Source organism: Camelus ferus, chromosome 3 (assembly GCF_009834535.1).
Source record: "Camelus ferus isolate YT-003-E chromosome 3, BCGSAC_Cfer_1.0, whole genome shotgun sequence".
Lineage (NCBI taxonomy): Eukaryota > Metazoa > Chordata > Mammalia > Artiodactyla > Camelidae > Camelus > Camelus ferus.
Window position 1 is genome coordinate 41,366,569 of NC_045698.1, and position 24,228 is coordinate 41,390,796.

The 24,228-nt window shown below is 36.6% G+C and overlaps 2 protein-coding genes across 4 annotated transcripts in view; one reads left to right on the top strand and one right to left on the bottom strand.

The window, feature by feature from the left end:
- KIF2A (kinesin family member 2A) overlaps positions 1 to 6,040 on the top strand; it is a 64,735-nt gene extending 58,695 nt beyond the window's left edge. For 2 of the 3 annotated variants that reach the window (XM_032472919.1, XM_032472907.1), the window contains 2 exons: positions 2,084 to 2,219; positions 4,322 to 6,040. In XM_032472919.1, the coding sequence (XP_032328810.1) occupies positions 2,084 to 2,219; positions 4,322 to 4,407 (222 nt within the window). In that variant the 3' untranslated portion in view covers positions 4,408 to 6,040. The remainder of the gene's footprint in view (positions 1 to 2,083; positions 2,220 to 4,321) is intronic. The other variant, XM_032472914.1, reaches the window with a different exon arrangement.
- Positions 6,041 to 7,520: 1,480 nt separating this feature from the next.
- DIMT1 (DIMT1 rRNA methyltransferase and ribosome maturation factor) lies at positions 7,521 to 18,030 on the bottom strand. Its single transcript, XM_006188202.3, has 12 exons — positions 17,795 to 18,030; positions 17,368 to 17,441; positions 16,121 to 16,207; positions 14,028 to 14,089; positions 13,849 to 13,942; positions 13,714 to 13,763; positions 12,475 to 12,598; positions 12,244 to 12,336; positions 11,363 to 11,427; positions 10,674 to 10,737; positions 9,586 to 9,692; positions 7,521 to 8,053 (listed from the first exon to the last, which is right to left on the bottom strand). Exons 1-12 carry the CDS (start codon positions 17,871 to 17,873, stop codon positions 8,011 to 8,013), a joined length of 942 nt encoding a protein of 313 aa, XP_006188264.2. The 5' UTR covers positions 17,874 to 18,030; the 3' UTR covers positions 7,521 to 8,010.
- Positions 18,031 to 24,228: the final 6,198 nt, after the last annotated feature.

A 24,228-nucleotide genomic window follows, 5' to 3' on the forward strand; every position in this document is an offset into this window, starting at 1 on the left:
AAGATCTAGTTTATTTACCTCTTTTTTGCTTTTGTCAGTTGCTCATTTTTAGGGTGGTTGAACTTCCCTTCACTGCCTCTTCATGTTAGGCCAGTTTGTTTCACAGCAGTAGAAAAAAGTCTTCTAAAGGGTATCAGAGCTGTTGAAGAAGAGTTGGTCTGTCTTTGCAGAAAAGGAAGATTGTGCATCATCTGAGCTGTCAGTGGCAGATGAGGGGTGTTAAATCCCTGCCTGTAGCAGTAACTCCTTAGGTATCCATCCCACTGTATGTTCAACCTCTTAAAAGCACTTTTACTGTAAGATCCTCCCCTTAGTGTTTTTTTAAACAAAAAATATTCTAGCGGGTGATACCTATGAGGAAGCAAGGATAACATTTCGACATCTTTGTGTAGACTGTGTGGTCAGCTTGTCCTCACCCCTGCCCACTTCCTACAGAACTATGAATACCCTCTGAGAAAAAAGTGAACAACGGTTTACTCCCCCTGTTGAGTTGTATTCCTTCTCTGATGTTGAAGAAATCTTTATCTGTAAACAAACACTAACATTCCTCAGTTCTAGGCAATTCAAGCACCTGGATGAAAGGCTCAGAAATATAAGAGGACTCTTATAATTTCAGAATAGGATATGTGTTTATTAAAACTGTTACAGTTTTAGTGAAACCCTTATTATGAAAATCTCTTTAGAGGCCTGAGTACTTAGATTAAATCAAGAAAGGACACTTGAAGGGGGTGGGAAGGGACAGACTGGGAGTTGGAAATTTGTAGATACTGACAGATATATATAGAATAGATAAACAAGTTCATACTGTATAGCACAGGGAAACAAATACAAGATATTGTGGTAGCTCATGGTGAAAAAGAATGTGAAAATGAATATATGTATGTTCATGTATGACTGAAAAATTGTGCTCTACAGCAGAAATCGATGCAACATTGTAAACTTACTATAACTCAGTAAATTTTTTTAAAAAGGACACTTAAAATTTAAGAAAGTTGTTGTCTCTGCCCTTTTGGAACAAGGTGTCCTATAAAGATCGTCATTTCCTGTTCTGCCATTTTATCATGAAGTCTAAAAGTTTTTTGTTGGCAGAACTGGGTGTTCTGACTTTCAATCCCGTACTCTTTTCACAGTTCCATTCATTATTCCTCCAAACTGTGATCTGCTGTTTCTCACAATAGGGTTTTGTTTTAAAAAAATAAAGTATACAGCCAAAGGAGAAGGAAGAGTACTAAGGAGGGCAGTGTTAATCCACACATACATAGTTTTCTAATAGGTACCTATACCTCGGTCAACCAGTTCTGCCTGGTGATACAGTCTAATAATTAGCCATTAAATTGCGCTGATGTTTAGAACAGTGAAATTGTTATGTGCCCTAAAAAGCTAGAAAGTGTCCATTTTTACGTCCAAAAACTCTTCAATTCAGAATAATGTGACCTTGTTAATTAGCCATATGATTCATGACATTGCTAGAAAATGAAGCTCATAAATTCCACATATCTAAAATCTGTTAAGAATGAAGACTCTCCTTGAAGCATTTATGAATAGTAGTAAGTAGCTACTATTTAGTGGTTCATTTGACTCTTCTAAAATTGACTATCCATTGGTCTCTTATAGTCAGTAATTAGGACTGTCTCCTGGCCTAACCACTGTGAGGCCCCAAATAGGTATGTTAATTCCGGATGATTTACAAGCTCTAGGCTACCAAAGGCCTCATCACTTGGCACAGTAGCTTTATTATTATACCCATTCTTTCCCTGTTTTGGATAGCTGTTGAGGTTTTGAGACTTACTCTGTTCATTGATACACATATATTGTGTGTGTGCATGTTTGATTCATTTCCTCCTCCAAATGCCCACTCCAGGTAGAGTAAAAATAGGAAAATGAAGTCATCTTGTTTGGCCTGTCATATTGGTGTTCAAATTTAAGGAAATATTTCTTAATTTTACTCTGTGAATAAAAATGTTTTATGGTTATTAATATTTTAGAAAATACTATCTTCAGTATGATTGATTATGTTTAACATAAAATTTGTAAATTGGTTCCTATGTTATAAAGAGGCTTATTAGAATTTTTGTCATTTTAGGAATCTATTCGATGGTTAGAAGATGAAAAGGCTCTCCTGGAGATGACTGAAGAAGTAGACTATGATGTAGATTCATATGCTACGCAACTTGAAGCTATTCTTGAGCAAAAAATAGACATTTTAACTGAGCTGCGGGGTAACTCTTTTTTCATTTTGGCGTTTGAAATCTGCCTAATGTTTGTACATATCTAGTGGGAGGATTTCATTATGAGAAGACATCTGAAGTGAAATTTATGGGCACCATTTAACATCTTTCTAGAGGTATAAAGACATAATAGCCATTCTGCGTTTTTCTAAAAATGAAACACAATAACATTTCAGGTGCTCGCTTATCTTTTTTTTTTTTTTTTTGTCTTTTTGTCTTTGGGGACAATAAAGACACCTTACAATTAAAGAAGGGAAATATATTTTTACAAGTTTGTAAATTTTATATACACATTCAGTTTGTTTGGTAGGCCAATGCTTTTCAGAATTATTTCCTTGGATTAGATCTATTCAGGGTCATCTTTTTACAGCCTCCTTTCTGTGCACCTTGTGTCATGTTTTTCCTTTGAACACTTTGTTTTAAAAAAAATCAAGGGGAAGGCTTCAGGATTCTACTTTGCTTATGATACGGAGCATGTAGTTTACCCATATGCCATGTCTTTTTTCTCAGCTTTTAAATTAGCTTATCTATGTGCAGCTTCAGATAAACATTTATTATGTGTGGTGATTTCTTAGGCATTGGCAAATTGGCTGTCTTCATTTATATGCAAGTAGGCTTCTTTATGTGTGTGTACATGCAATGCAACATGAAACCAGATTGAAATTGCTAGTTTTTAGCACCAAACAGGCTGCTTACTTTTTTAACTAGATTCTTTCTAAACTTGGTTATTTAAAATCATATCCTAGAGTCAGCAGTGACGTTGTGCCAATTTAGAATTGTTTGTGCAGATGTAGGGTTTCTAAAATTTGTGCTTTTTTTTAAATGTTCTTCATGTTCAAGCCTTGATTTAGTGTTTTGATCATTTTTCTAATCTGCCATAATGCACAAGCAGCTTTTTCTATGTGTTTTATTCAGAAGACAGATAACAATGCTTTCTAATATTTTTTTCTCTGTAATATGTAGCTTTCATCTTAGTTCACTTCCTTTCCTTAATTTTCACAGGATTCTACATACCGTATTATTCAATCCTTTCTTAGGAAGTATTTTTTTTTTTGAACCTTCCAGAGATGGTTTTGGTATTAATGTAAGAAGTTTGAGAGCAATTATTTTATATTAGTAGGTATCAGATCCAGGAGTCTTTCAGTTCCTTTCTAAATTTCAGAAAAGTCAACTTTTTAAACATCTTTGTACTTAGAAAGTGGGGAAAGAAATTAAGATTCCAACTTTATAGCTTTCTTTTCTTCTGAAAGCCATAACCTTTGCATTGTTAACACATTTTAAGTTAGGTAACTATTTGGGGGTGTTGTCTCCTGTGTTTTGTACCATACTTACCAATATCCTTGATTTCTACTGACTAAATGACAGTAGCACCACCCCAGTTGTGACTGACAGTCAAACATGTCTGTAGACATTATCACATGTCCCTAGAGACGGGGTGGGGGCAAAAATCACTGTTGAGAACCCCTGTTATAGAAAAGATTTCTCATCACAGCTGTCTGTTATTTGCCTTTGCCGGTTTTTACTTACCTATTTCTTACTCTTATGTGACTGAATTTGTACATGATAGGTGGTAAGACACAATTTTAAGACCAAGAAATGTATGTTCTATAATCCCCCTTTACTGTCATACCCTTTTGTAATCCCTGGTAGGGAGAAAAAATAACATTTCTTCGTAAAAATTCAAATAATCTTTTAAGGTAAAATAGGAGCTGGGAATAGACATTTCCTAATATTGAGAGAAGAAATGTCTATTTTAGTTTAGTAGATTCATAGTGTTCCTTTCAGACATGGCTGTACATATTTTACACACAAATAAAGCGTGTTTACACTGCAAAAAGGAATTCAGATAAAGCTGAACACTGTAAAATGTGCCAAATACAACAGAAATATGTTGAAGATACAGAAAAAAACAAGTATTTCCAGGAATCTGTAACTAATCTATTGCTGTAGTTGAACATTGTATTGTGAGTTTCTGGGCAACAAAGAACAAAGGAAAAATTCTGTTAATGTTAAGAAATAAGAGAGTTGACTTGATAGGACCTATACAGTTGTGTAATGCAGTACTTATTCCCTTGTTCTTTTCTTTTTCCAAGATAAAGTGAAATCTTTTCGTGCAGCTCTACAAGAGGAAGAACAGGCCAGCAAGCAAATCAACCCGAAGAGACCCCGTGCTCTTTAAATCGGCATTTGCTGTTAAAGGATCCCAGGACCCTCACTACTGTAACATACAATAATGGTTCAGCTGTCAGGGCCATTTGAAAGTTTGAAATTTTAAGTGTCTGTGGAAAATGTCTTGTCCCTTCACCTGAATGACATTTCAGTTTTGTGAAACACTCCTTTGTCTGCGAGATGCTTCTAGACCAGGAGGCACAACCAAGATTTGGGAGTAGTGAAGCATTTTGTTTCATTTCCCCTAATAGTGATTTACTTTTGGAGATCCTTGCCAATTTTATTTTCTATATGATGAAGTAAGATTGTGGACTTGATCCAGAGGTGAGTAGTAGGGGGAAGCCGCAGCATTTCCTTTTAACTCAGTTGAATTTTCGTAGCAAGACTGAGCAGTTTTAAGTCCTTTGCGTGCATGCATACCTCATCAGTGGTTGTACATACCTTGCCCACTCCTGGCGACAGCTGTGCTCACCTCTTCCTGCTTTGTGCCTTGACTAAGGCTATTGACCCTAAATTTCTGAAGCACAGCCAAGATAAATTACATTCCTTTTGTCATTGTAAATTACCTTTACTGTGTGTACATTTTTACTGTAATTGAGACTTTTTTTGTGTGTGACTAGTTAATTTTGCAGGATGTGCCATATCATTGAATGGAACTAAAGTCTGTGACAGTGGACATAGCTGCTGGATCATTCCATCTTATATGTAAAGAAATCTGGAATTATGATTTTAAAACCATGTAACGTGGTTATAATTTTCTTAGCATTTTCTTTGTAAAGAACTAAAATATAAACTAGTTGGTGTATAATAAAAAGTAATGAAATTCTGAGAAGAGTTTTATCTTAGGATAATACATATATATGCAGTGTGTGTTCCAGTGTGGTATTAACAAGACTAATAGTGCAATTTGATCTTTACCAGTACCATTACTTAAGTTGAAGTGTCCATTAGCACCCCAAAATGTACCCTTTAAATGTACTGTTAAAGGAAATTGGCTTCTGATGCATGAACATTTACATATACATTGAAAGTAGTCCATAATAGAGCTGTTAGTTTAAGCCAAGTATAGACAGTACATAACTCCCTTGAAAACAAATTAAAGCTTAAAAAACAAAAAAAAAAAGAGTTGGCTTTGCCTTAAAAGGCAGATCTAACCCAAGTTCCACCTGTTACCTAATGTGTGATGTTTCACCATTATTTGGTGAGAATCACCAAATTCTCACCAACAAGTTGGTCTAGGGCATGTTACTTTTTAAACGGTGGCACTTATTTTTACAGATTGCTATTCCAAGGAAGAAAACTGGCCACTTTTCATGTAAATATTTTGTTAGATTTATCTCTCTCTCTAGGATTTTTCCCTCAGTTCCCAGGATAGTGTATAGGAGTACATTAACAAAAAAAAGTCTCCCAAGGATATCTTGTTTTGATTGACTAGGGAACTCCAGCTCACTCATATGGGCTACAGGGAAGCTGTGAATAGAGAGTCACATGAGCCAAATTCCCTACTTCACTGTTCATTTATGAACTCCGAGGGTAGTTGTGGGAAATCCTAACACCGTGGTGAAAAACTCCTCTGTAAACTTGAAATCTAGAACAAATGTAGGTTTTCACAACGTGCTTATTAATAAATGAAATCTATGGAATGAGTTTTAGACAGAATTTACTTCAATACCAATCACCTTTGTTTTGGAAGGGACTCAGGTTTTCTTGCAGCTGTAAGATATGTTCTATTTGTGTTTATTTCAAAGAGAAGAGGAAAAATGGGGAACTGTTACTATTGACTTTGCAGAGGCTGTTTTAAAAGGAGTTTCTGAGCCTAACTGACCTTCAAAGGGCAATAAAGATATGTGAATTTGCTCATTTTAAAGTCCAACAGATTAGTCTTAATTTATTATTTAAATTAGAAGGGTACTATCTCTGGAAGTTCTCCTCATATTCAAACATGCTGTCTGATACTATAATGGCTTCATTCTGATAAGTAATCGAAGTATATTAAAAATTGGTATCAGAAAAGATCTTGGTAGTATAATCGAGGACTTCAGTTTTACAGGTAGGGAAATCTGAAGGCTACAAAAAGGACTTAAAACTGAGTATTTAGAGGGGGATGGGGAAATAAGAGGGAAAGCTGACTTAAATCTTAAACAAGTATTTCCTTTAAGGATAGAGATGGTACAAGTGAACTTTGCAAAGTAAGTTTTGTGAGATTAAAAAATCCTACTCTTCAGTTTATGTAGTATTTATGTAACAAAAGTGGCTTGATCCAGCTATTATTTAAAGAATAACTTAAATTTTTTGGATCTGCGTTAAACATTATTTACTTTATCAGACTTGAAAGCTGATATCCCTGTTAATAAGTAACTAAAATATACATTATTTTAGTTATCTAAGATACCACTTTGCAGCCAGATTTCAAAAACAAATCTGTTTAGGCAAACAACTTATCTTCCCTTCTAGGTTCACTCAGTGTACCTTGTTAAAATAATTTGGAAACGCTCCTTCTATTAAGTTAGGTGTAAAGAAAGCCAACTGTCACTGAAAATATTTTTATTAATTTCCTTATATAAATAATCAGCTACTATAATTCTTTGTTAAGGGATATTAATAATAGTATATTGATAATGACTTAAACATTGTAGCTAATTAAGACTTGTTTATGACATTATTGAAATTCTCAACCTAACATTTTAAAAATAGCTTAAAACTAAGCTTTTTCATCAGGTATGTGAAAAAGTACTGAAAATTTTAATATTCTAGAAGTCATATGAATACTGGGAACCTGCATTTATGGCAGAATGGCTGGTTGGGATTTTTTGTTTGTTTTGAAATTGAAGGGCAGAGATTTTAACTTCCAAGCCAGCTATGACTTACAATACCCTTTGAAATTCTGTTAACTCTCACTGTCTCCCCAAGAGAAAACTGTATAATCTTATAGTTCATATCATTCTAGTTGAGCATCCTCATTTCACAGGTAAGGAATCATGGCCAGAAGTAATATGCCTGAACCACACGGTGGCAGTAGCACACTCAGGCTTACCCAGACCCTGATGTAGCCCGTTACGATACAGGATAGCTAAAGGGGTAGGCAATGATAATAACTGTACAGGATAAACAGAAAGACTGAGAGAAGCAAAATAACATTTTAAGAAACAATTGCTGTACTGTACACATAAATAACAAGAAATGGCATGCGGAATATGTGACTAAATATGCTTATATTTTAACTGTTTTTATGACTTGAAGGACAAAGGCCTAAAGAGTTAAAAGCATAAAAAGGTACTCCCAGATATATAACAGAAAATATAACATCTCTATATAATAAACTTAGAAATGATAACTTTTAAGTGTAAAGTTGTGCGTGTCTGCGGCTCTTGAACTTGAAGATTATCAGGTATAAATTGGACCCTGCTCTCTGCTATATATTAAATCAAAACCAAAAAAACCTTGGATACTTAGACTTACTACCTTAAAAATTCAAAGTAATAAATGGTGACAGCATTAGTAATACTAAATCAAAAATAGTCAAGCACAAAGTGTCCAAGCATACATAATTCATCTTCTCAAATTATTAAGAATGTAATTCTTTTCTTGAGTTTGAAAATTCTTTTCCAGATACCTAAGAAAAATGGATACCTTCTGTATTGAATCCATGTAGCAATCTGAAAAAAGAAACCAAAATGGGATGGTATTGAAATGTTAATTTGTAGCATGTAATAGTGCATACATAGTCCTATACTCTAAAACACAAACACATCTGCAAACCTGTCAAGCCCACTCACTCATAACAGTAGTCACTAAAGAAACTTTATTCAATTAAATTTATGAGAGATATATTAATTAAAACTACATCATTTTGGTGCCTCTTCTGTCATAGACTGTACATCTGAAGGCATGATGAATTTAACTATAAAATGATCTTAGACCTACACTCTCTGGCCTAAGAACACACCGAAACTTGTTCCATTTCAACATGGTAAATTAACATGAAGCTATTTGGAATTAGAAGAGAGGAATGGCTACATGTCCATGCTTCCTCTCTGAGCTCAATGTTATTGAGGTTCAAATTAAATACTTATACATTGCTTCTCTCTGGGCACCTAGCTACTTATCAGATCCTAGTTAGCAAATTGCATGTTTAGTAACCTTGAAGAAAGTTAACGAGAATGAAGGAAAATAAGATGAAACATTTCTATTTAGACCTGAGATTATTTTCAGGATGACCCATAGGGACCATGAAGATGAGTTAAGATGTCAGAAAAAGGAAGATGGGTACTTAAGAAATTAAAAAAGATGGGTACTTATTCAACTTCTAGGATTAACATCTAATTAAAGACTCAATAGTACTGCTAGCCTGCCGATTAAACAGCTATTGTCTTAATTACATACTGTTGTGTTTCTAACATAGAAAAGTCAAACCAATGACTTAGAACATTCTGCTCTCTTTTTTTCCTTCAGCCTCTTTAAAAATGAATTGGCTAAACAGGCAAAATTTTATGGTCTATTAGTTAGGAAGTCAAAGTGTCAGTGATTAAAAACAATACAGGTTAATAATTAACCTAAAATTACCTGAATAATAATTGACACTTATTCTGCTTTCATAAGATTTACTTGCTTAATTCAAGGAAAACAAATTTTGGTCTTTATTGCCCAGATAATTATGACACCCTTCTTTCAGTTCAGGTATGTAGAACTTGCCTCAATCCACCACAAAACAAGTTACTGTATTACTAAACCAGTTAGAAATGATAACCAGATAACCGATACTATTTCATACTTAAGATCTATTTGATAATAGCTATTCTCAATAAAGAAGAAAAGAATGAGACCCAGTTATATGTATTATGACTCTTCTACCTTACAGGCTACTTAGAGACAAACTATTAAGACTGACTATGAATGGGAGTTAGGGGAGGGGGCTGGAGGGGAGGACCACACACAACGCAGCACAAATTGCCACAGAGGTTATCTCCAGGCTCGGACTGTTCTTTACTACTGTTCTTAAAGAAAATGTTCATTCTGCTGCAGCTAACCAGCCTCCATCTTCTACACCAAATACTATTCCATGCCGTGGAAGTGCTATGCAATAACTCCCAGGTAGCACCTTATGCCGCTTAAAAGCCTTTAAATCTCTTAATTTGAAGATATCACAGTAAAGAAATGTAAACATGTAGGAAAAGAAAAATGTAATTACCTGATGAAGTCATCTATGTCCATGGAACGGGCCCGTTTGTCACTAAAACCTGTGCTGGTTAGGATTTGCTGTATTTTATCTGCTATGCTGAAATCTTCTGGTATTATCTATCAATATAAGATTCAGAATAAATGAACAACATATCTTTAATGAAGTCACATTGACTCTTTTTTTTTAAGTTCAGTAAGTCAAAACAGTCACCTTGTTTGTTCATGGTAGTTTTGGAAAGCCTATTTGTGCAGATAAGACTTGGATCTCTGATGAGTTCAGTGGTTGATCTTTAGCACATACAAATACTCATAAGACCCTGAATGAGTTAACCATGTGCATCACCCTTTTTCTTAAAAATTTTGAAAGTTCTCATGGTTATGGGCTTCACAAAGTACTTCATAACACATAAAATAAAGCTGTAAACTAAATTTTAGAGCAACTGTTAACTCCTTTAAAAATAACACATTTTCTTGGCACAAATTTTATTTTACCAGCTAGTTAGTTTTTCTCAGAGATGGCCTCTCCAACACTTAAGAATATTAAGTATTTTATACTTCACATCTTTCATCCAAAAATTTTTCTTTATCTAGCTTAAATATTTCCTATGTAGGCATATGTTCAGTGACTTTATCCATAAAGAAGAAAAATAGAAGTAGCAGTGTGGTATATTAAACCATGTAAGACCTGAGTCAAGAAATGAAAACTAGTTTGTTTCTATTAGTCCCCTCTACTTACATTTGGAATAGCTAGTAAGCAACAAGCAAGAAGGAATGGTCACAATTATTTTAAGCTGAGTAAGTTACACATGCCTAAAACTAAAAAATTATGACAACTGAATCTTTTTATGACTGAAAAAGCTGCAGTAGCTAAAGAGGATGGAGTGGGGTATTCAAGGTTGCTCAGATCTGTTGCGCAAATACACAGCAGCACTGACTTGTTAAGAGTCCAATAAGTTGTGCTAGTTAGATGTGACATACCATCTTTTAAGGATCCTATGTCATGTAAAATTAAGAATCTTGTGATGATAGGTGAAACAGAATAAGAAATAGGATATTTTAAAACAAATTATTGAAACAACAGGAACATTTTCTACTTACAGTATTATGGACTGAACAGTGAATTCTGTAGTTTTTTTCCAATAGCTGTTGTACTGCACTTGACCTACGAGCATAAAGAAATGATATCACCATTATGCCCAAATCAGATTATAATTTCCTTTAAGATTAAGTCTATATTCCATATGATGAAATTAAGAAACTAAAGTGTTGAATATTTAAAGTTATGATATAATCAAAAGCGACTAATTTTTAAAAATAAGTCCCAATAAACATCTCTTACATTCTTAAAGAACTCTACACTCTCCACAAAACATCATCTCAAAAAAAAATTTTTTTTTTCATTATGGCTTTCACCTCTCTTGACCTTGGGCCCCAAATTGCTGTTACATTTTCCCATGTTAAAATGCCAGGAATTTTTCAAAAGTATGGAAGGGGTCCATTGTCACCTCATTTTCCCAAGGGAAAACTAGGCAGATGTGTGGTCAGTTTTTGTTCTTTGCCCGTTTTGTAAAAAAACAAAACAACAAAAAAACCAAATGATCTAATTCCCATCTCTAGAAACTTCATTAAATTCTCCCCAAAGTACAAAATTAAAAAGATAAAAATGTGTCTGGACATGGATCATCTACGCTCTAGGGTATCTGTTCAAGAAAAGGATGAAATTCTAGCACTTAGCATAGTATCTGAAGCACTGAACTTTTATACATTATAAATTGGTGAACACTTACTTAAATGCAGCAGACAACGTCTTGTTTTTCCTAACAAAGGTGATCCTTACTAGGCCATCCCATTCCTGAAACAGTAGATGGATATTTTCTTACAAAATATCAAACTCTGCCTATACTTGCTACATATTATTTTGTTTTAATATATAAAACTGAAAGGAACTTTCTGGAGTGATTAAAATGTTCTAAATATTTATCTGGCTGGCACATATGTGCAAAAGTAAAGATGTATACTTGATTTTCCCACTTTTGTGCATCCTCAATTTTAAAAATTAGAAAAAATACGTATTTGTTCCACATCTGAACAGAGGACATGGCATTTATTTAAATCTAAGTATCATTTTCAAAAAACATGATTCAAAAAAGATACGGTTTAGAATATAGCCTGTACAATACACCTAACTAAACCTCGCTGAAGAAGTAATTGACAAACCATTTCACTGCCGCCAGTCACCACACACATTTTCATCCAACGTGATTGCTGTGAAGTTTTACATCAAGTCATCTGGCTTTCTTCTTTTTTTAAATCACAAAAATTAGAATTTTGATTAAAAAGTGTGACCCATACTACTACTCTAACATAACTATTTTCATTTTATCTTGTTTCCCATTTCTTATTCAAATAGATACATGTTTTCCACAGCTTTAAATTCAGCAAAGTGCAATGGCATTCTAACTTTTTTATTTTTTGCAGACGTTTTCCATGCTCTTTTGAGGTCTTCAACTACCATGTGTAAAATTATTCCATCTACTCCACCACAAGGATGTATCACAATTAACATTTTCCTGTTTACACTCAGGATTTTTCTGGTACTATAGGCACACATCTCGCAGCTTGGACTTTTTTTTTTCCTTTATGGAATGACCTAGTATTTTAACCTCACCTGAAAATTGATAGGTGGTGGTGGATTCTTAGGTTCTATCCTTACAACACTGGATTCCACCTTGGGTGGTGGTCTGAAGTTATTCTTTCCAACCTGTTAATGAGAAAATGTTCAAGGAGTCCTCTCAAAAACAACTTTAAATGAGTAATCAAAAATGCTCTCCTCACAGAAAGGCATAGCTAGATGCTCAAGGATGAGGTAAGCCATATTATTTCAACAACAGTTACTTACTTTCATTAGATGGTCCACACGTGCCAACAGCTGTGTATTAATTGAGAGTCTGCAGTATAATTTATCCCCAGGTTTTGCAACCAGTCGGAGAGCAAATTCTCTTTGAAACATAAGTATAGCACATCTGAAAAGACAGTAGAAAGGAATAAATCAAAAGGTCATTTTCAACTATAAATGTATTTTAACTTGAATTAATTTTCTCAGGTGGGAAATAGAGCAAAGCAATATCTGGGGTAAAGATAATCAGTCCAGCTGGTTAGGAGGGAGAACACTTTCAGCCTGAGCTTTAGCACTACAAAACGATCCGGCTGGCCTTGTTTTTCATTGTGTGATGGCTGTACCTCTAACCCCTTACACATGTAAGCCCCCAATGATCAGATAAGAAAGCACTTCAGATCGGCACTGGTCTATCATCCCATCTAGAAAACAGAACCCAAACAAACAAAATTGGCTCAGTAGCCGAACTATATTCATGGGGTAGCAAACACCCTTCTGGAAGAGCTGAGGCAGGTTGTGACATCAGCGTCCTGATTTAACAGGTTAAGGAATGTGTACGGTTTATTCAGCAAGCAGGAGGCATTTTGCAGACTCCTGAACAGGAGAAGAGATCTTCAAGGCTGGGATTTGACTCTCCAACTTTTTTGACAGTAAGTCTCACTAGGAAAGACATCTGACACTGAAACCAAGGCCACAAATATCTGTATGTCCATGTGTTTCTGTAACTCAAACAAAAGTTTCATGAAACTATAATCACCTGGACCACATGCACTGAATGCCCTGTGATATATTCTATATCATGTCATTTTTTTAAAAAGAGAGTCACGATTCACTTTATTTTATACCCACTAAGGAATTTTTGAACTGCAGTTTGAAAACCATTGGTACAGATTGTACTAGAAACCAGTTCGGAGGCCACTGTAGGAATCTACATACAAGGTAATAACAAGTCTGACCTGCGCTAATGGCAGGAGGATGAGAAAACAGGGAAAGGCCACCTGGCCTCAAAAGCAAGACTTACACCACACCTCTCTCAAACAACTGTCAATTGAAAAAGAAAGAAAGAGAGAGAGAGAGAGAGGGAGAGAGAAAGGGACCTCTACACAAATTGGCATTTTCTATGAAACATTCTCTAGTGGTTTTTCAACTGAATTAATTTTAGTCACTGGCTATCTGTCTTCATGGCCTAAATTGTCAATCTTTCTAAGATTTAACAGTAACTTTGGTCTTTTTGGCACAAACCTGAAAAAAGGTCGGTGCAGCAGCAGCTTGAAGACAAAAGGAGATGAGATCTGTAAGAGAATTAACTGGTTATTTCTGGGAAAGACACATCAGAGAAACATTTAGAATAATGGCCTCTGCAATTTTAAAACAAACCTGATAAGGCAAATTTGCCACACAAGCATCAAAGAATGGCAAATCTGTTTTCAACACATCACCCACCATTACTTGAAGTTTGCTAGCCAGAGGTCTGATGATGAGAAAAAAAAGCAATTAAAAAAATATATTGTTTCATGAGACTGAAATGCACTTTAATTCTTTTAGTGTATACTCACGTGCCCTGAACTCTTTTGTGAAGTTCAGCTACTAGCCGTGGGTCAAGTTCACAGGCAATCACCTAAATTAAAAAAAAAAAATGTGTAGGTGTGTGTATGGAGCATAAATCTTTAGTTATCTCAATAGTAACTCTTACATGATTTAAATGCATTAAACTTCTCTTCCCAATTCTACCATCAATATTCCTTCAACTGTATTCTACCAGCACATTCTAAAGAACTTATCTGAAGAGAGTTTAATGAAGAGACTATTTACGAAATGTGGGAATGTTGTTAAGGGAACAACAGAAATACCACCCAGAAAAGTAGACAACCAGACTGTGTGAGAGTCCTACCCAAATAACAGACAGAATTCTTGTGCTCATATGGCTCCATGGTTTATAAATCAACAGATGATGAAAAGAATATACAATGTCTTCACAGTAAATGTTCTTAGAAGCATACAAAGCAACTGCTCCCAGAATAAGTATATCACTTCTCTCAGCTCTAAGATCCAGAATTCAAAGCATAGATAACTTCTCAAGTAAATGAAAAAGGATGCCAGATAGGCTGAAATCTTCATTTTTATTCAATATAAGCTGAGGCTTTACTGACTTTCAGGAAGACGAGGTCTTCAGAGTAGACATACGTGCTGCCTAGTCTGTTGGGCTCCGGGATCCATTCTCCAGCTTTCTCTGTACCCTGTAGGGTGATGCAGTCCAGTTCCATTGCCCTCTGCCTTCTGGCTGGGATTGAAAGGCATCATAGGGCGTGTTTCCTACTGCCTGCCCCTGCCTTGCAGAAGCTCTGGCAGCGTCTGTGTTCTGCTATGAATGCCCCCTGCTCAGTGGCTCCCACTCTTTTTTTTTTTTTTTTTTTTTTTTAGTGTTTGGAGAACAGTAAAAATATTTTATTTATTTATTATATTATTTACTTATTTTATTTTGGCAGGGGGAGGGGAGAAGTAATTAGGTTTATTTATTCTCAGAGGAGCTACTGGGGATCGAACCCAGGACTTCCTGCATGCTAAGCAGGTACTCTACCGCTTAAGCTATACCCTCCCCTCAGTGGCTCCCACTCTTTTGGGCTCCAGTAACAAAGTTCCCTCCTGTTGTCCCTTGAGGCCTTTGGATGGTAACTGTTTCCTGCTATTGCTAGTCCCTAGGTGTTTCACTAAAGCTTACTGGTTCCCTTAACATTCCCAATTTTGGAAATAGCCTCTTCATTAAACTCTATTCAAATAAGTTCTTTAAAATGTGCTGCCTATTTCCAACAGAGAAGACAACAAAGGTTCCATTTAATTAGAGACTGGGTCAGCCAAGAGACAAAGAAGGTACCACCAGAGGCCAGGTGACACCCTGATCTCAGAGACCTGTGATCCAGCCCTTCAGGTCTCCTCCTCCCAAGTTCTAGCTTCCAATAACTCCAACCTCCTTACTTTGTTTCCCTGAGCCTACAGGTGGTAACTGCTCATTGTAGTTTCTATTTTTGGGTGACCTCAGTGTTTCCATTTTGTTCTCTTAGTCTCCTCACAACCATGTCACCAATATTATCCAATATTAAGTTCCCTTTATTGAAATATCTAATACGGATTCTGTTTTCCTGACTGATATATCCCATATTTTCTTTTTCTTTTAATCCGTTTTTAAAAATTGAGATATAATTAACACATAGCATTAGTTTCAAGTGTACATGATTGGATATCTGTATATATTGCAAGATAAGTCTAGTTAACATCCATTATCACACAATTAGAAATTTTTTTCTTGTGATGAAAACTTTTGAGAACTACTCTTAAGAATATGCAATACAAAAAAAAAAGGAAAGAAAAATACTATAAAAAAAAAGAATATACAATATATACAGTATTGTTAACTATAGTCACCATGCTGTCCATTAGATCCCCAGGACTTATTTATTTCATAACTGGAAGTTTGTACCTTTTGAACCCCGTCACCCATTTTGCTCATGTTTTCTAAAATTAAGTTCCTAGCAAAGGGGTAAGAATTACTTGTAAAACAAAAACAATTAATTAAAACAGATTTATATTTGTAAACCACTTGAGCTTGCTCAAATAGTCTTTTCTGATACCAAACACTAAAACCTCTTTTTACCTTTTTTGCCTTTTCTAGCAACTTCACAGTCATATTGCCAGTTCCAGGGCCAACTTCCAGCACCACATCAGTTGGTCTTAAGGCAGCCTATGAGCAAGCACACTTCAGCTTTACAGGCACATCTGAACACATCATTTCATTTACGTCTGAATATTTCTGTTCAAAAGTGCTCGGTTAGAAGATCTTACTCTGACTTCATTTTTAGGAGATCTCCTCATGATCTATGTGCTTAACAAAATTATCTCAGCAAAGGTGCATCTGAAAATCTAATATCTTTCCTAACCTGGGACAATAGTTAAGAGTCATAAAATTTAGGAGTCAGGAAAGCAGGAATAGCAGTTCTTTCTGAGTGGTATTCTGCTTTCTACCTTCAAAATGATTGTAACAGCATCTTGTTACCAACTGTTATCACCAAGTTCAGACTAGAAAGGTAAAGATTGTGATCTTGCCTGAGAATCATAGTACGTTGTATGTACCAGGACTTCCTAATTCTACATCCATGTATGGTTTCAGGGATGCAGGAGTATCCAGAAATTGAACATAAAACTGGGTGTTTGCATGCACACAGCTGCAGTATTCTGAGTCCATATCTCTCATCAGATGCCCAAAGGAATTCATGAACCCAAAGGTTAAAAAGCTAGCCCAACCCTCATTTTGCAAATAACACAGTCAAGATGAGATCCCTTAACTATGCAATGCTCTTTCTACAGCCCCAGGATGCTTCCTTAGCAGCCATGAAAGTAATGTGCACCACCTGTTCTCATGTCCTAGCACCCTAATCATCCAGAACAATAAAAGAACATCAATAACCTACACAGAACACTCCAGAGTTTACATGTGGCACCGGCTTGTACCATACAAGTTTCTCTGGGAAACAAACTTCCTAAGATGTCTGTTTAGACATATTTGGAGGCTCCAGAGTAAATAAAAACTGACTCTGATAAATGGCGCCCATAAAAAGTGGCTGGGAATAGAAGAATAATAATCTGGAATTGAACAAGCAGACATGTCAAGCTAAGAAGTAACTGTCTACCGAAGGACAAAAGAATCCGGAGCCTGGAGAAACCAAGACCCACAGAATGAAGCAAATCATACCGAAGACAGCTTGTGACTCCTACACAATTCTTCAATTCATTCAACAAGTATTTATACAGCATCTATTTTATGTCAGCCATCCTTTCTCTGCTTAGGTATTCCTAAGAATAAAACCAATAACCCAACAACTCTCTCTCCTCTTCCACACCCACCTTATCGATAATGCTGTTAACAATGAGAGGATTTTTCAAAATGTGCTGCCCAATCCCCGTGTTGAACATGAGTCCTGGAAGAGAACATGAAAATAGCCTTAATTTCCCAACTAAAACCAGGTATCAGACCATCCCAGAGAAGAAAGGATAGTTGGGGGACGATTTCTACGCCTACGAGAGGCACCAAACGTCACTCTCGGAGCCGGGACTGACACAGTGTAAGTCCACCCCTTCGCTGAAAAGGAAGCCACAGGCGGCGCGCGGGGCCTGCGGCCGGCGCCCGGGCAAGTCCGGGACTTGAGCGCTCCGGAAGCGCGGGCCCTCCGGGTCTCACGCTCCCGGCCCAGATCGCGGTCCGCCTCCCAGGCTGGGTCCGGCGGGAAGTCTGGACCCGACCTCACCCCAGCTCCCTCCCGGCTGTCCCCACCTCCGGCACTCTTCAGCTCCCGGCGCTGTTGTTGACGCTGGAGCCGGCGGCCGCTCGCCCCTGACTTGATCTTCGGCATCTCTGCAAGCAGCGGACCCACAGGCCGGGGAAGTCAGAGACGTCTAAATACGACAGCCCGGAATCACCGCAACACGTGGTAATCGCCAGCGGGCATCACCCGCACCCCTACTGGCCACGTGGGGGATGGGCGAGGACCCGCCCCCCGGTTCGCTCTGGAGTCCGCCCCCAAAAAGAGGGCCGACCTTGGAGCCCGGTGGCCGCCGGGAATTGTAGTCATAAACTGGAGGGGGGAAAAAAAATCTAACGTCGGGAGCCTACAGATCCCAGAAGACACCGCGCTACCGATTCTGGCGTTTTGGATTGGCTAGTTTAGAATCAGGGGCGGGGCCTGTCGCCCCTACAGGTACCGAGAAGGTTAAGTAGGTTTTGGTGTGGTACCTCGAGGTAGTGGAGGAGGGTTAAGTTATCTAATGAAATTAGGCCTGTCGATGCTTTATCAGGCCAGGTTCTGGAATCGCTGAAATCCAAAGGTTTCTTTCTGTCGCGTACCTCGCTCCTGTTTCCCAGCAGACTATGGGGTGAGAATCCCAGGATCTTGGGACTAGGAGCTTGCTCCTTGGGAGGAGTGAGTTCTCCGCCGCTTGAGTTGTGCAAAGGAACTCCAAGAATGTAATTTTAAGTAAGTGTCTGTTTCCACTAGAGCTGCTAGTTGCTTCCCTTCCTTCTGTGCCACGACATTCATTTCCTAAACCTTTACATATTGAGCTCCAGCAGTGTATTAAACAGGTGCTGGGCCTGGAGATTCAAAGTTAAATAGGAAACTGGTCTTCTCAAAGTTTATTCCATTGAGAGAATTAGACAAAAAGTCGGAAATTGTAAATGTAATTGGTGCGCATTGGGTGTTACGATAGGACAGTGTATCAGATTGTAAGTATCATGAATACAAGGTCCATGTTTGTTTTGCCTGGCACTGTAATGGTTCTCAGGTTTTAAAGTTCCTGTATGTGCCTTATTTCCTCGAAGAAACATGTTTTTTATGGGGGTGGGGTTGGGGGAGGGGGGTCATTACCAAAGCTGACTCTTCCCTGCACAGTTGTGTGCATTCCCAAGCCTTGCTTGTTCTTCGCTGTAATTCTAATTCAGGAAAAAATTCATATACCCTAGTTGCGTCTTCAACTACCTCTTTCATTCCACTAATCACTAATTTATTCCACAGTTTTGGAGAATGTACAGGCCAGGCACTGTGTCAAATATTAGGAATAAAAAAAAAAAAAAAGACTATGACATAATTCCTGCTTTTAAAAAACCATCTGTCGAGAGAGGCAGACATGCAAATAATTATAATAATAGTACCATCTGATGATCAATTATTTGCCAGGTATTTAAGGTCCATTATCTCATTTCACCATTCCAAACAGTTCTCTAAAATGGGGCCTTATTTTTATGTTCATTTACAGGTGAGGAAACTGAAGAACAAAAATGTTTAATGTTTTGCTAAGATCACACAGTAAGCGACAGCTACGTCTTTAATCTAGGTCTGTATTCCAAAGACTGTGCTTTAAAAGAGTCATGATCATAGCACTATGGCTAATACTTGAGGAAACTGGGGAACACTTTCAAAATACAATATTTGAGCTGAATGAAAAGACAAACAAGTTAGCTACAAAAGTTTGGGGACTGAAAGAGAACAGCACCCACAAAGCCAAGATATAAGAGTGTTTGAAAAGGAAAAAGAAACTTAGTATACCCGACAAATAAACAGGTAAGGTAAGTAGGGAGTTACCGTAAAGGGCCTCAAATGTTATGCCAAGGAGCTATGGTGGTCACTGAGGAACTCAGGTAACCATTTTGCTCTCTCTTCTCCTCTCCAGCTGTGAGAACTGCTGGAGGTCACACAGCAAGGCAGATAGGAGACATTCATGGGCTTCACATTTAGCTGAATTCTGATCCCTGCCTGGCCAGCTCTTGAATTCCCTCAAATCTTCCTCTCCCCTTTTCCCTCAGGGATCTTCAAAGCTGCTTAATTCTCAGGTCTCCTACACTGCCACCTCCCCAGCTCCTCAGCAGGGGGCCTTGCTTGTTACTTCACAGAAGGAATGCACGATCACCTCACCTTCCTGGGTCACTGCTCCACACACTGGGGGCACAGCGATGAGTGAAACAGTGGTGCTTGCGTTCTAGTGAGGAAAAACAGATATTATGTCAAGGTGATAAGTGTGAGGAAAAAAATAAAGCCAAGGAGAAAGAGGTCAACAGGGTGGGTGGGAGAAGCTTTTTTATGTAGTATGGTGGACAGCAAGGATGGAACCCAAATGATAATTTTCTTCTGACTAAAATAGCATGACCCTCCTGGAAGAGGGCACATAGTAAGCCACGTAAGACTAAATGACCGAGGTGAGTTTGCACATTGAGCTTACCTAGAGGCCAAATTGTTTGTCTACGTATGAACCTTGAGTCACTTGTGTCACAAACATTAGGGTACATGTTATGAGCTGGATTGTGTCCCTCCCAAATTCATATGTTGAAGCCACAACCTCTAGTCCCTCAGAATGTGACTGTATTTGTAGATAGTGCCTTAAAAGAGGTAACTAAGTTAAGATGAAGTCTTCAGGGTGTGACCTACTCCAGTCTGACTGGTGTCCTTATGAAAGGAGGAAATTTGGACACAAAAAGACACCACGGGAGTGTATACACAGAGGAAAGGCCGTATGAGGACACAGCCAGAAGGCAGCCACCCTCAACCTAAGAAGAGAGGCCTCAGGAGAAGCCTACCCTGCTAACACCTTGATCTTGGGCTTCAAGCCTGCAGAACTATGAGAAAACACATTTCTCTCAGTTAAGCCACACAGTCTGAGTCATTTTATTATGGCAACCCCAGCAAACTAATACAACATGTAATGAAAATTCATATTCCCAAATTCTAAACCAAACATTATGGGTCAGAAAAAGATTTGGCTTCAGCAACTCCATTTTTTTAACAGACTGTCTAGGAGGTTCTGATGCACATGGAAGGTAGGGATTCACTATTTTCTGCACTAAAAGAACACGATTGGTTGAAGAATTTCTTCACAAGTAAAAAAGGATGGGGAGGGCTACCCTCATCAGCACATGGAAATTGTTCTAATAATTGGGATCACTTACTATTCTGGCCAAATTTCATCCAAAAATTTTTTTTCTTTTAGTGCCAAGGCAGCATTTAGAAGTGAGATAATGTTGGGTATATATCTTGGATCCATGAGTCCTAGGGAATTGGATGATATTGGGATATGAACTCCATTAAAGAAATGAGCATGAAACTTATGCTGGAATGTATTTGAGTTATCTTTGCAGCTGTGAATGGTTTTATAATTATAAAAAATAATTTTATGCTTCCCTGGTTCATATTTATATCCTTTGTTTATGAAAAATAATTATTTTTCAGTTTGGGTGTGCACAGTTGATTCATTGCCATTCTTGTAATGCTTTGTTGTCAATAAAACATACCATAACTTGAAAAAGAATTATAATAGCATTTGTTTTGGTAGAAGAGGCTTATTAAAATTCACAGCATTCTTGAAATGATAACATTTTTAATGTGCCAGGGAAATAATAAAGAATAAAAATAAAATATTGAGAGTACTTTCCTGTATAAAGTATAATTCCTCACAGACGTTCAGTGTGTTCAAAAGTCATAAAAACTAAGATTGTTTGAATTTTACACTTTTAACATAGATTCAGTAATTGAAACACCATGTTCCTGTGAAAAAGGAATATAATTCACCTGGACAAAATAAAACAAAATCAAATTGAAATCTGACTAATATCCAGCTGTTTAATTTCATTAGAACAATGAGCTATTATTATTACTGTTGTGACAATATTCAAATCTAAATACTAAAATGAAGTGCTCCTTTACAAAGCAGGACAATTCAGAGTACCTAGAGACTTGATTTCTACTATGCTGTCTTAATCTTAACAGAAAAATGTGATGAAATTTGGTTGAAAGAAGTAATATACCTTGAATACTATGAGTAAGATTCTTCTATAAAAAATGTTCTAATTTTTTTCTGATCATTAAAATGCTGTCTTAAATTAATCAAATTAATTTTAAAAGAAGATTATGATCTCTGTTTAATACCAGCATGCTGAGTTTAAGCATTGCCAGTGACTATCTAATAATTGTCAGTGAAAATCTAATACATAATAATCGATACCTTCCAAAAGCATCTGTCAGATGAATGTTTTCATCATTGCCATAAAGTAATATAGATCATGTCACAAAATAAAGCAGTTTGAAGTTTTCCAAATACAACAAAAAAATTATTGCACTGAGATTTCTATTTGTGAGTTATCACAGAGCCTACTTTGTATTATATTTTTATATTTGTACTTATATTTTCATATTGCATTTTATAGGTTTCAAAGTACTTTCCACACAATTAGATTTTTCAGAAAACTGTGGGAAGTTGTTAGGGCAAGCTTGATTACCCTATTTTCCTTAGTCTAAGAAACTTAGTCTCATAGAGATTAAAGGTATTGCTCAAAGTCCTTCAAGTAGGTGGCATCAGAGGTAGGGGTGGAAGCCTGTACCCTTGCCACAGCAGGACACCAGCCTATTTCTTGTGGCCTCTGCTGGTCTCTACTTAACAACTGAACGTTGGCATCACAGTCAGTTACCTTTGGCTCTGGATATCTGTGGATTATGCATCGGCGTAGTCCAAGGGCCCAGTGTAGATTGTGCCATCTTCTGTAAGGGATTTGGATGTTCGGGGATTTTGGTATCCAGGAGGGATCCTGGAATAAATCTCCCGCGGATACTGAGGAATGACTACTCTCATCACTGATGGAATGGCAGGAAAGCAAAAGAGACTAGCTGAGCCGTTCTAAATACAGTGTAAAGCAATTTCACTTTTTAATAAACTAATGTATGGTTCAAGTGAATTCTAAAGTATGGAGTTCAAAAAATTAGATCTTTGTTTACCATAAATTTAAGAATAAATTGTGTACAAAGCAACAATTAATGACAGAGATATACTAAGTAAAACTAATTTTATTTTCCTCTTCTATGCATTTCCTGGGCCCCAAAGATAGGACAACTAAATTATAAACGACATAACAAAACCAAAAACTTAGCTTGCAAAAATTCTGAAAAATACAGAGAGTAAAGAGAAGATGAAAAATTTACGTATAATTGCAATATGTTGGGATAACCTCTGTGAACATTTTGACACACACTTTTCTCCTATTGTTTTAGCAACACATATTTTTACATAGTTGAGATCACACAATTTGCTGTTTTTTCCATAAAATACAGTAACATAAAAAGCACTTTTCCTGTTATTATGCAATCTTGATAATCAATACTGAAAGCTGCTATGGAGGATTTCATCTTGTGAATGTGTAAGGGCTTACTAAATCATTCCTATGCCATCATTGTAAAAAATAGAGCCATGCCCATTTTACTGCACGCATGAAAAATATTTTCTATAATTTGTATTATTTCCCTAGTATAGATTTCTAAGACTGGAGTTAGGCAAACTGTATGAACATTTTAGTCTCTGAATATACATTAATACGTTATATTCTAAAACACTTAAATCAGTTTTCGTTCTTACCAGTAGAATATGAAAAAAGGTTGTTTGAACCTAAGAAATACATAGGTACATGGTATTCTTACAGTACTTTTTCAAAACTAGAAATAATGTTATTTATTATTTTCTTTGATTATATAATACTTAAACATAGCAAATAATTTTAGATAATACCAAAAGATTTTAGAAAGGGAAACCTACCACCCAGAGTTTACTTCCATTAACATATTGATATTTTCCAAGACTTTTTGGATGTGTAAAACTCTTCTAACCCCCTGCTCCTACCTAGTTAAATATGATAGACATCTTTTAAGGTTAATGAATATAAATCTACATCACCATTTTGAACAGGTGGAGAATATTCCATAGTATGAACAGTATAATTACATATAATTTATGTAATCAGTTCTTAGCGAAGACATTTATATTATTTCAATTTAAAGAAAATCGTAAATAGGGTGGGTATAGCTCAGTGGTAAGAGTGCATGCTCAGCATGCATGAGATCCTGGGTTCTATCTTCAGTACCTCCACTTTAAAAAAAAAATGTAACTCAATAAAAAAAATCATGAACAAAACAATCCGCTACAAAATTGTATTACCAAGGGCAGATGAACTAATTTCTCAAAGACTTATTTTTTTAACGTGGTAAGCTTCTAATGAGTTAATTTATAAGCAGCTAATGCCCAAGACCCATTTTTACACAAGTTGCAGTATCAAATGCAGTGTAGCAAGTTGGAAAGCCTATGACTTTGGAGCACTTATTAGTTTTATATTGCTGCTGTAAAAAATTACCACAACCAATAGCTTAAAACAACACAAATTTATTAACTTGGAGTTCTGAA